Here is a 13,324-nt window from a genome sequence, read left to right as displayed (position 1 = left end):
TGATACTGTGATGGTTTCATCTCTCATATCATGGATGAACTCTCTAGGCAGATGTAATGACTGACCGTACACCAACTCTCTACTGTGGCTTGGAGGTCACACTTTAAAGCTGTTCACAATTCTAGTAAAACAGTCCATGTTTGTTCCTGGTATTGTCACTCTTCGTAGTTGAAAACCTGACTGTTGTGCAAGCAATATACAGTATGCAGCTCCCCATCTTCTTCTTGTGTCGATGTCATGGCACCAAAATCAATAGCTGCAGCTATGGCCTTAATGTGTGGTGATGTATGCTCAATTATGTCCATTATCTCAATCCGAGAGAGTGCTTTGCACATATATGATGTTAGTTGCAAATTTCCAATGTAGTTAATATGACTTAGCTGGCTTGGTGATGCCTTACTTGGATTCACTCTGAAGGCATAAATTAATGACTTGTGGTCTGCAAAGATACTGAAATTGTGGCCTTCCAAAGAACACTTGAATTTTTTTACTGCAGCATAGTTTGCGTACAGCTCACAATCATATGTCACCCACTTCTCTTGAGAAGCAGACAGCTTTTGGTCAAAGAAAGCAAGTGGTTGCCAACTCTGGTTTATTGTCTGCTGCAGCACTGCTCCAACTGTGTTAGCAAAAGAATCAATCACTAATGCTAACGGCGTGTTTGCTACAGGGTGTGCTAGTAGAGCTGCAGCTACTATTGCTGTTTTGATAACATTGAAAATGGAGTCTGCCTCACATGTCCATTGAAGTCTTATCATTTGGCCTACATGCACCCTTCCAGAGTCCATTCGATGGTGCTATTATTAATGCATGATGCAACACAAGCTCTGGTAGAAATTTATTACACCAAGATAATGTCACAACTGCTGAATTGTAACTGACTGTGAGTACAAATGTATGGTTCCCACCTTGTCTTTCAGCAGCCAAACGCCAAATGCATTCACTGTGCAGCCAAAACACTGGATTTCCTTGATGCCAAAAATGCATTTTGATGGGTTCACTACTAGTCCTTGTGCGTGCAAGTCTTCAGACAACTTCATCAAATGCAGCACATGTTCCTCTTCAGATGCAGACAAAATGAGCACATCGTTTATATAGACGTAATAACATTCTAGATCATGCATTATCTCATCCATGATGCACTGAAAAGTCTGTGATACATTATAGAGCCCTAATGTCATTTGTGTGAACTCAAAGGAGCCAAACAGAACGTTGACAGCTGTCTTGGGAATGACTTCAGGAGCAACCAGAATCTGATAGTATATTTTGATCAAATCTATTGTTGAAAATATTGTTTTACCTTGTACCCCAGCAGAGAAATCCTCTGCATGCAGCATGGGATATCTATCCAGAATGGTTCTCGCATTAGTTGCCAGTAATCACCGGAGGGGTGCCAACATTCTTCTTTTTGGGTACCACATGAAGAGCAGCAAATGCCTTGAGCTAACAAGTTGTGAAACTCTTGTCTGATAATTTGTAATTTATCCAGTTCTAAACATCAAGGGCGTGCATAAGTTGGCGGGCCTGGGGTAGTGAGAATATGATGAACCATCATATGTTTGACATGTGCTAATGTTACTGACTGCCATGTAATCTCTGGGAAATTTTTTAGTAGTTGTCTGTATTTTGTGCCTCCAGCAAGCATTCTGATTGTTGTAGTAATAGTCCAGTTCACCTTACCTTGTGCAGTCTTGTTTGTTGTTGTGTTGCTTAATCACTGCCAACATAGGTCCAGTACAGACTGTAGAATGCCAGGAAGTTTGCTCCAGGTATGGAGTGTGATACATCAGCCACACTAAACTGCCACTGAAAGGTACAATACAGTCCAAGGTTGAGTAGTAAAGTGACATGTCCGTATGTTGTAATCTTTGTATCATTTACAGCATACAGGCAAGCATAATTGTGGCTGTGATGCCATAACCTCATTGCAGGATACAATGATATTTCTGCTCTGGTGTCTATCAGGTACTGCACTTATGTGTAGCAACATCTAATAAACACATGTTGTGTGTTGCTGGTGTACATCATTGTAACTGCTCCTGTATAGCCGGCCGAAGTGGCCGTGTGGTTAAAGGCGCTGCAGTCTGGAACCGCAAGACCGCTACGGTCGCAGGTTCGAATCCTGCCTCGGGCATGGATGTTTGTGATGTCCTTAGGTTAGTTAGGTTTAACTAGTTCTAAGTTCTAGGGGACTAATGACCTCAGCAGTTGAGTCCCATAGTGCTCAGAGCCATTTGAACCATTTTTTTGCTCCTGTATCAGCATCACGATTCACTTTACATGGTGGTATGTACTTCTGTGCATCTTCACAAAATTTTCTGTAGTACCAACATATGTTGTGTGTCACTGGTAAATGATTTCAAGTACTTGATCATCAGTGTGTGCATTGCCTTTTGTGTGCTTTTTATAGTGTGGTCACTTGTATTGTAAGCTCAGCTAGATGATATTTTAGTGACAACAAAGTCACTGAGGTTGTGTTATCTGGTGCAGTAGCCAACATCACGACACTTGCCACCTAATACATTTCCATGATCTTATCATCTGCTTGTGCTAATGCATTCAAACATCCGAGAACTACCGTTAAAACCTTCTGTGCACCCACTGATAGTCAGGATAGCCATATATTGCACAATATTTCATCACTGACATTACTTGCAAGAGTATGCAGGCAATGAAACAGTTGGGACAGAGTTCTGTTGTCTAGTTCCTTTGTTTGTAAAAGCTTGTCCAGCTTCAAACTGGGACAGTTGCATAATTAATGCATTCTTTATGGCACCATATCATTCAGTTTCTGGAAGCATAGCCAGAATGTCTTGGACTTCTGTGGCAAGGTCTACTGTTAATGCAGCTAATGTGTTAAGATGATTTAGCTCTCTAATTGTGCAAGCCAAAAGTGGTTATAGTGCCAAGGAGGCAGTGGTTTGATCACAGCCCTGCTGATAACTCCATTATTTGAGGCTGGCTTGATGGGCACTGGTGAGGAATTTATCTTTGTGCTGAATGGAAGACTGATGTGGCAGGTGCAGAAATAACAGTTGTAATTTTGACATGGTGTGGAACGTGGGAGCTGGTACAGAAGTATTGCAATGCGTGATCATGTCTGGCAGTACCAATTATATGCAGATTTATTTCCACATATAAATTAATTACACAGGCAAAATCAGTTTGCTTGACATTCAGTGTCGACAAGACAAAGCAAGGAATAACAATACAATCAAGAGAAAGAATAAACACATTGTGGCACGGAACCACGGAACTCTCACCCAGCCTACATGACTGTACCATGGAATGTGTATGGGGGAGTCACTACATCATCAGATTTACTGGCCATTTTATTCTTTAATTTACTGATAGCTGTTTGTACTTTTTTGGGTGTTAGTGGATGTAGATACATTGTTATTTCACTTATTAGAATTTCTACATTTGTGCTTATATCATATTTGCTTATAATCAGCCTTTGAGCTACAATGAAAATAATGACCATTAAATATATTGGCCATTAGAAGTAGGTCATCCAAAATTTTATTTCTGTGTTTCATGTTAAATTTTTCACTTGCTATATCATGTTTGCCTATAACATTATTAATAAATTTCCAAAATGATTTTGTTTTCTTGCTCGCCTTTCTGATGTCTCAATCATTTATGCCTTTTTGCAACTAATGTAGCTTTCCTGTACTATTCCCTACAGAACTTCATATGTGGTTTCAAAGTAGTATCTTGCTTTTCATATTTGTATAGCATTCAGAGACTTTCTTGTGACTTTTAATTGGTATTCTCTGTGGCTTGTCAAAAGCATTTCGTTGTGCTACCCACTGTTCTCCTGGAGAAACTCATCAAAGATCACAGTATCAAAGATCTTGCTGGTAACTGGTTTACATAATGTCTGTCTTCATGGGTGCAGAGAGTTGTATTAAGAAACTCAAGGAATGTACACAATGAAACAGCATCTTCAGAATAGTATGTTAATAATCTTCCACCATATTCCCAAGAAGCTGAAACATTTCTCTTTGCAATCATTATAATCAGGCTTAATGGTGTAACTTGAACACTTGAAAATGTAAATTATATTTTATTGAGAATCAATAACTGGTTCTCTGCAAATGGGCAGTCACTGAATTTAAAGAAAACACAATACCAGCACATAAAATTCAGTGCTGCACAAGGCCTGACCACACCATTAGAAATAATTCATGTGAGAGAATCAATAAATAAAATAGACTCTTTTTAATTTTTAAGTGGCAATAGTGATAAGAACCTCAACTGGAAGTCATATATTGCAGGTCTTAAATGTCTAAGTTCTGCAGCTTTTGCGTTATGGAAATCATCAGAGTTCGGCACTAAAAATATCAAAAAGTGGACTAAGTTTCCTATTTTCACTCAGTAATGTCTTTTAGCATCATATCCTGTGGTAACTCACCACTGATGTAAAGGCTATGTATTGAACAGAAGTGTGTAGTTTGGAGAATATATAATGTGCGTTCTACAACCTCTTGTAGACAGACAGCTTTTTGATCAACTGGGTAACTGACAACAGCCTCACAGTGTATTTACTCCCTTATGAAGTATGTTGTCAACAAACAATCAGTCTGAAAACAACAGTAAAATTCATTTGTAAATATAATACTAGAAGGAAAAATGATTTACACTATCCATCACTCAGCCTTTTTGTTGCAGTGTAATCAGGTACTCAGTTATACAAATATTTGAACACCTCTCCAGTGATGTAAGGAATTTAATAGATAATATTATTAAATCCAACCACAAACTGAAATCAATCTGCTTGACAATTTCTTCAATTCTAAAGAAGAATTTCTGAATGAATAGTAGTATTGTGTGTATGTGTTTAAAAGTGTGTGTGTGTGTGTGTGTGTGTGTGTGTGTGTGTGTGTGTGTGTACGAGAGAGAGAGAGAGAGAGAGAGAGAGAGAGAGAGAGAGAGAGAGAGAGAGAGAGAGAGAGGGGGGGGGGGGGTGGGGTAGAATCTGAATGTAGTTAAGTATAAGTTGCTGTTTTCATGTTAAAAAATCCATAACATAAGAAGAAATCATGTGAATGATCAAAATTTTGACATATTTAATGCTGAGAAAGTGTAATACACTCCTGGAAATGGAAAAAAGAACACATTGACACCGGTGTGTCAGACCCACCATACTTGCTCCGGACACTGCGAGAGGGCTGTACAAGCAATGATCACACGCACGGCACAGCGGACACACCAGGAACCGCGGTGTTGGCCGTCGAATGGCGCTAGCTGCGCAGCATTTGTGCACCGCCGCCGTCAGTGTCAGCCAGTTTGCCGTGGCATACGGAGCTCCATCGCAGTCTTTAACACTGGTAGCATGCCGCGACAGTGTGGACGTGAACCGTATGTGCAGTTGACGGACTTTGAGCGAGGGCGTATAGTGGGCATGCGGGAGGCCGGGTGGACGTACCGCCGAATTGCTCAACACGTGGGGCGTGAGGTCTCCACAGTACATCAATGTTGTCGCCAGTGGTCGGCGGAAGGTGCACGTGCCCGTCGACCTGGGACCGGACCGCAGCGACGCACGGATGCACGCCAAGACCGTAGGATCCTACGCAGTGCCGTAGGGGACCGCACCGCCACTTCCCAGCAAATTAGGGACACTGTTGCTCCTGGGGTATCGGCGAGGACCATTCGCAACCGTCTCCATGCAGCTGGGCTATGGTCCCGCACGCCGTTAGGCCGTCTTCCGCTCACGCCCCAACATCGTGCAGCCCGCCTCCAGTGGTGTCGCGACAGGCGTGAATGGAGGGACGAATGGAAACGTGTCGTCTTCAGTGATGAGAGTCGCTTCTGCCTTGGTGCCAATGATGGTCGTATGCGTGTTTGGCGCCGTGCAGGTGAGCACCACAATCAGGACTGCATACGACCGAGGCACACAGGGCCAACACCCGGCATCATGGTGTGGGGAGCGATCTCCTACACTGGCCGTACACCACTGGTGATCGTCGAGGGGACACTGAATAGTGCACGGTACATCCAAACCGTCATCGAACCCATCGTTCTACCATTCCTAGACCGGCAAGGGAACTTGCTGTTCCAACAGGACAATGCACGTCCGCATGTATCCCGTGCCACCCAACGTGCTCTAGAAGGTGTAAGTCAACTACCCTGGCCAGCAAGATCTCCGGATCTGTCCCCCATTGAGCATGTTTGGGACTGGATGAAGCGTCGTCTCACGCGGTCTGCACGTCCAGCACGAACGCTGGTCCAACTGAGGCACCAGGTGGAAATGGCATGGCAAGCCGTTCCACAGGACTACATCCAGCATCTCTTCGATCGTCTCCATGGGAGAATAGCAGCCTGCATTGCTGCTAAAGGTGGATATACACTGTACTAGTGCCGACATTGTGCATGCTCTGTTGCCTGTGTCTATGTGCCTGTGGTTCTGTCAGTGTGATCATGTGATGTATCTGACCCCAGGAATGTGTCAATAAAGTTTCCCCTTCCTGGGACAATGAATTCACGGTGTTCTTATTTCAATTTCCAGGAGTGTATGTTACTAAAATGGACTTATTTCACACCATAGCAATAGATCGAAATTATGACCTGTGCAAAATGCAAATAACCAACTAACTACCTGCTATGATATTTCATCAGGAGACCAATTCACACATCAGCTCATAATGGATATTTGTTTCCTTCTGAAATTGCTTGGTTAGTATCGACAGACATAAACAAGATATTTAGTTAACTTTCAGTCCAACAAGCTTTCTTTTTATATTACTTGTGACAACATCAATTTCACAAAAATGTTTGAAGATGGATAAATAAATAAATAAATACTGCAAAAATTCTAGTTTCTGTGACATGCATGAGAGAGTGAGTCTCTTCAGAAGTAGTTCAGCCAATTTATGCTTCCACAACTATTTGGCAATAAGTATTTTAAAACTTGTTTTTATTGACCAAGTTAAAATGTTTATGAATAAATTGGATATCCTCATAAATTCTGGTAAATACTCAGTGTATAAATAATTATTCACAACACTTCAAAGCAATTTCTTGGAGGAGGAGGTATTTAGTCTGGTACCAAATCTCTCCTTGTAAAAGAAATGCCACATAGATCACTTTAGAACACTGGTAAACACAGATAACAAAATAAGGAAGCTAGGCCATGCATAAATTGAAAGATCATTTAGTAGTTGGAGACAAACTTATACAGAACTGATATCAATGTACTGGCTGAGGTGGAGATGCATGAACTTTGAATTATAAAATCAAGAGTCACTTGTTTAGCATTTAATTACTACTGCCATCTGATAATATGGACAGTGCTGAAAAGTCTGAAACAGTAAATCAGCATAGATTTATATATATGGCAATTTTATAGACTAATTCAGTGTGACATATACATTAACAGTCTTGTAAATGGCAAGCAAATTTTGACATAATTCATTTCAATAAATTCAAAACACCCACTAGGATAACTGAGCACACTGAAGCAACTGCTTCCAGGAAAGAGAGAGGCACACTGGTTCCACATCGAATCCAACTCACGGATTAACAATAGGAGCCAGCCTGGATGTAGTTCTTAGGCAGTTTCCACATCAACCTTGGTAAATACTGAGATGGTTCCCACATAATGTCTCAGATACATGATTGGCAAACACTTTGAAAACTGATGTCACATTTGACCATGCGGCTGCACTAGATGCAGACAGAATGAGTACACACATACCTCCACAGGAAGCAGCTGGCAGTCTCTGTTGGGAGTGTATAGCCTATACATGGATATGACTAGTTTGCCATGAAATCAAAGTATTACCATACCAGTCCCTACCTGGCTTTGGCTTGATAAAGGACACTGGGAAGGATGAAAGAAACTCAAGCAAAAACTGTCCACTGAAGCTATTGTAGGTATTCTGATCTGTATACATATTCCTCTTCTCTCAATACCACTATAAACTGCAAATATAAAGGCTGTATAGTAAAGGTTGGCTTCTGTTCTGACACTGACCAAAGTTTTATTGCAGACACGTGCTGCAGACAACTGCAGGTGGCACAGAGGGCAGCATCCATCAGAGACACCTACCTATACTACTGGAGGGAGCACTAAGAAAGCACCGTGGAGAAGCTGTTGCTGCTGCAATTGAGTTCCTGGTTGACAACCCAAAGGTTCTGCTTTCCCGGTGAGTGGAGTCTGTATCCATGTTATTTCATCTAACAAGAGCTTCTGGCTGTACTGGCTCTTGTCCAATTCATATAAATCTGCATTATTTCTCTCGTTTGTATAACAGAGCATGCCCAACTGCTCTTATTTATACAGGATCCTATACCAATATGGAAAATAATGATTAAGGGAAAATGAATATGAAGGATTTCTCCCTCTAAACAATGACAGAAATAAATACTAGTTATTCAGGAGACAAGCAAAAAATGTTTTAAGGCCATCCACTCTTCTTTGATTCAGTTTTTTCTTGTGTCAGTAGGCGTGTTTCGTATCTAGAATAGCAAGAAGTAAATAGTTAATACCATAAATGATTTAGAACCTGTACTGTCCGTTATCATAGAAAGAATGAGTCACTGAAAAGCCTTAATGAAAACTTCTTAACTCAACTTTAATTTCTGTGGATACTTAGACAGTTAATGTGCTCAGTCAACTACTCATTTAGAACTCTCTGATACTTACAGAGGCACAATTTCATCTCATGTCCATTCAAGTTCCCTACAAAAAATGCTGTACAGCAATTGATTTTCATAGACTTCTTACCATAGTCTTGTGAGCGCGTTCAATATTTTCCAGCGAACAAACGTTTTTTACACAGTTGTTTGGTGATAGAGACTGAACCTGTTACTCTAAATTTAATGATCAATTTCTGTACAACACTTTTTGCAGGAGCTGCTGTCTCTGGAAATTTTATTGTGAATATTTCATTTAACATTTTAAATGATTTTCACTAAAAACAAATTTCAACAAGGAACATTTTTTGTTGGACTGAAAAAGCCATTCTGCAGCACTGTATTCACAACAAACTACAAACTGACTACTGACAACACAGCACTGATCACCACTTGACAACATGTAACACCACATGACACTGCTTGAGTGCCACCCTAGCAATAAGAAATAACAACTCTCAGTTAGCTTCAAATATCACAGTCTTTTATTTCTGTGTCTAAGAAGTCTGTAATGAAAGTTGCAAAAACATTAGTGTCTGATCCTCCTCATCCTCCATGCCAAATAAAACACACCACTGTATTATCTATTAAATTATAAACTGTGAAACTGTGATATGCTAGCTCCTGTTTACCATAACAAGTGCTGGCCTGGGCTGTAGATACTCTAGTTAAGTAAGATGATCCCTGGTGACTGGTAGCACTGTTGTCAGCTTTCAACTGCAAAGTTCAGATGGCTGCAGACAAAACAGTAGCCTTCTATAGAGCTCTGGAAACACTGGGGCATCGCCATAGAGACATTTACAAATTCATGTTATGTGATTGGTTGAGGCAGACATATGAAGCAGCCATGCCCAGCCCACTGCAGCTATCAGGCATCATCTTACACTGGCTCGGCTTTAATGCTTGTACATCCATGGTAAATATACAACATGTTTCTGCTTCAGCTGCCACTTTTCATTTGACTTCTCCTGTCTTGCCCTATCTTTCTTCATATGGTGAGCATGTCCAGTACTTTAATAGATAACATTTAAGATAGGGATCATTATTTAAGATAGGGACACATATAATAATTTTACTGTCAAGTGTAATAAATGACCTCTCTGTGATGATGGACAGTTATTCATCATAAAGCAAAAGTAAAGAGAAAAGAAAATTTTTGCTAATGGCATGATGCTGAGACATGTATGTCTCAAGGAAAATGTAATTCCATCAGATCAAAAGTAAATTTTATTTGGAAAGATATGAGAAGTATAAACTGATACACCATGTGAAACTTTAATCATTAACTACAGCTTGTAGAATGGTCTTCTGAATATGCTGCTGTCAATATCAACTCAAATTTTAACATATTTGACAGTGAGGTTAGATATCTGTTTGGAGAAACATCCCCTAAAAAGTCAGTGAGAAAAAACCTTTTTAAATCAGGTTACATATCTTGGATTACAAAGGGAGTCAGAATTTCTTGTAGAATGAAAAGGAACCTTCATGCAGCAGCCAAGAGATTAAATGACCCAAAAAAGTAGTCATTTCCATCTGTACAATAAAATTTTTAACAAGAACATACAGGCATCACAGAACATGTCCTTGAAGAGAGAAAACAAGCAATAAAGTACAAATTATCTGGAATTTTGTAAAGAAGGAAACAGGGAAAAAGTGCTTTGGTAAAGAAAATATCCAAATAAAAAACTGAGGATTATCTTGTTAGTGTTCCAAAAACTTCTTCTTCTTTGTTGGCTCTACAGCTCATGATGAGCCTTGGCCTCTTCTACAATTTCCTTCCATTTCTCTTGGTCCTTTGCCAATACTCTCAAGTTTCTATGGCCCATCTTCCTAAGATCTTTGATTACTCCATCTTCCCATCTGGCTCTTGGTCGACCACGTCCTCTCTGCCGTCCTGGATTTCCTTGTAATATTCATTTTGGTACTTCTGTATCATTCATGTGAGCCACATGTCCTGCCCACCTCAGTCTGGATGATTTCATTATCCTATTATGGGTTGGTCTTCGTATATGATATACAACTCATGGTTGTATCTCCTTCTCCATCTTCCTCTTTCACAGATTGGGCCGATAATTCGTCTAAGTACCTTTCTTTCAAATGCATCCAGTGTTTCAATATCTTTAGTTGTTAATGTCCAGGCTTCAGAGGCATATGTAAGCACTGATCGTATAAGTGATTTATACATAGTTAATTTCATGGTACGAGTGAGGAGCCTTGAGGATAGAAGTCTTGTTAGGGCAAAATAGGCTCTATTGGCTAGTATTAGTCTCTGCTTAATTTCATAGGAGGTATCATTTAGATGCATAACTGTCATGCCCAGGTACTTGAAATGTTCATCTCTCTCAAACGTATAATTGTCCACTGTTATTGCATTTGGCATATTTTCTCTATGTGCTTTTCCAGCTGCCATATATTTTGTTTTTTGTTCATTAATAATTAACCCCATGTTCCTACTAGCCTGTTCAAGAGCTGTAAATGTCTCTTCCATTGCTTTTTGGGTTCTTGCTGTTATATCTATGTCATTTGCATAGGCTAGTATCTGCACTGATTTATAGAAGATCATTCCCCTATTCAGATGGTTTGCGTTTCTCATCACCTTCTCCAGGGTGGCATTAAAGAGAAGACATGCCAATGCATCCCCTTGTCACACTCTGTTTTAATACTCAATGTATTGGACATCATCCCTCCAATTCTTACACTACTTTGTGTTTAGCTCATTGTCATTCTCACCAGCCTTACCAACTTTCTCGAGATTCCCAGTTCATCTAGAGCTTGATATAACTGCTCTCTATTTATGTTATCATAAGCTCCTTTGAAATCTATAAAGAGGTGATGCGTGCCAACCCCATATTTATTTGTTTTTTTCCAGGATTTGTCTTAAGGTGAATATTTGATCTATAGTTGACTTCCCGGGAAGGAATCCGCATTATTACGGCCCCGTCTCCCTCTGTATGATCGGGAGTATTCTGTCGAATAGTATATTAGAGAATATTTTATATTCCAAATTAAGTAGTTTGATCCCTCTTAATTGCCACACTCCATCTTGTCTCCTTTCTTATATATGGGACATATGATACCCTCTTTCCATTGTTGGGGCATTTTATCCTCTTCCCATATTCTGGTGACCATTTTCAGAAGGCTTCGTTCCAGCTCTCTACCTCCTTGCTTAAACAGTTCTGCTGGAATACCGCCTTGTTGTTTCTCAATTTCTTCATGGCAGTTTTCACTTCTTCTACATTTGGTGAGGTAATGTTGTTGTCTGGGTCCTCTTCCCCATTTGTGTCTCTTGGATCCTGTGGTATAGTTATTCTAGGGTTGAGGAGACTATCAAAATACCTGCACCATCTTTCGCATATTCCCTTTTCTTCACTTATTATATTCCTTGTCTCATCTTTTATTAAGCTTATTTTACTACCAAAAGGCTTCCGTGCTGCATTCTCCACTCTATAGAATTTTCTTATTTCATTTTTGCTTCTCATGAGCTCCATTTCTTTGAGACCTGCTTTCATCCATTCTCTCTTTTTTCTTTGGTGAGTCCTCTTTTCAATCCTCCATTTTTCTTTGTATTCTTCTACTATCCTCCTATAATAGGGTACCGTACTTGAGAGGGGGAGGGGGGGGGGGGAGCAGGAATTGTAAGGTGACTGCCAGTCTAGTATTTGGGCCTAACTAAAGGAATGGGAAGCAGGAGAGGTGGCAGTTCACATCTATACAGTTGGTAGCCTGGTAGCCATTGTGGCAGGTAGTGACAGAGGAAGATAGCACTATGTTGCATGTTCTGAAGTCTGGAGTCTAACAGAAGTCATCTCCTCTGGTGGAAGTCTGGATTACAACAGGAAAAAATCACTCAGTATTCCTTGGCTGGCTGGCACCTTGCGCAGTGAAATTCTTTGGCATATTTTCAATGCATCACTTAAGTAAAGTATAGTTCCTGGAAGATTTAAGTGTACAGTTGTAAAACTGCTGTGTAAGAAAGAAGATAAGGCAGATACTGCTAACTATCAGCCAGCCTCACTACTGCCATCATCAACAAAAGTCAGTTTGGATTTAGGAAGCATTATCGACATTTAACATTTTAATGTTTGGATAATAAGTTGCCATCTCTTTAATCTAAGAACAGATGATCAATGCAGCTAACCGCTATCTCTGTATAACGTCTTGTCTGTATAGACGTGTATCTGTTGTCTTTAAGATCCCTTCGCCTTCACACATAAGTCTATACAGTAAAGTAAGGCCCTCCCAGTTCTTGGCTGATCCGTGATAAGACAGGCGAAAAATTAGACTAATGGAGGATTATAAGTATTATCTCTATTTTCATTCACTCTCTCTCTTTCTCTCCTTTATCTATGTATAGTTTTTAATATAAGATTTCATTATGTGATATAGTGATAAAAAGAATTAGCCAAATAGAATCTTTGGTGGAGTCCTTCGTCTTGGTAATCAGTGGCTGGCTTGCTGTAAGAGATCTTTACATTTATTATTACTTGTTAAACACTGCAGTCAGTTGGGAGAATCAATTGTTTGGACAATTTGTTCCTTTTATGAAAGATTGCGAATTCCAGATATGTACGAAGCCATTTGGGACGATTTAACACAGACTCAGTGACTGCAGGCTCTCTTCGACACAGCTGAAACTTCCCCACTAATTACAGGGCCAACGTGATCTACAAATGATTCAGAAAAA

The 13,324-nt window shown here is 40.1% G+C and overlaps 1 protein-coding gene across 1 annotated transcript in view; it reads left to right on the top strand.

The window, feature by feature from the left end:
• Positions 1-13,324, top strand: part of LOC126253287 (aminopeptidase N-like) — a 210,371-nt gene that overhangs the window by 142,091 nt on the left and 54,956 nt on the right. The window contains exon 15 of the mRNA XM_049954513.1: positions 7,995-8,150. Coding sequence (XP_049810470.1) covers positions 7,995-8,150 — 156 coding nt within the window. The remainder of the gene's footprint in view (positions 1-7,994; positions 8,151-13,324) is intronic.

This window comes from Schistocerca nitens, chromosome 4, assembly GCF_023898315.1.
Source record: "Schistocerca nitens isolate TAMUIC-IGC-003100 chromosome 4, iqSchNite1.1, whole genome shotgun sequence".
Lineage (NCBI taxonomy): Eukaryota > Metazoa > Arthropoda > Insecta > Orthoptera > Acrididae > Schistocerca > Schistocerca nitens.
This window is presented reverse-complemented; position numbering and strand designations above follow the sequence as displayed.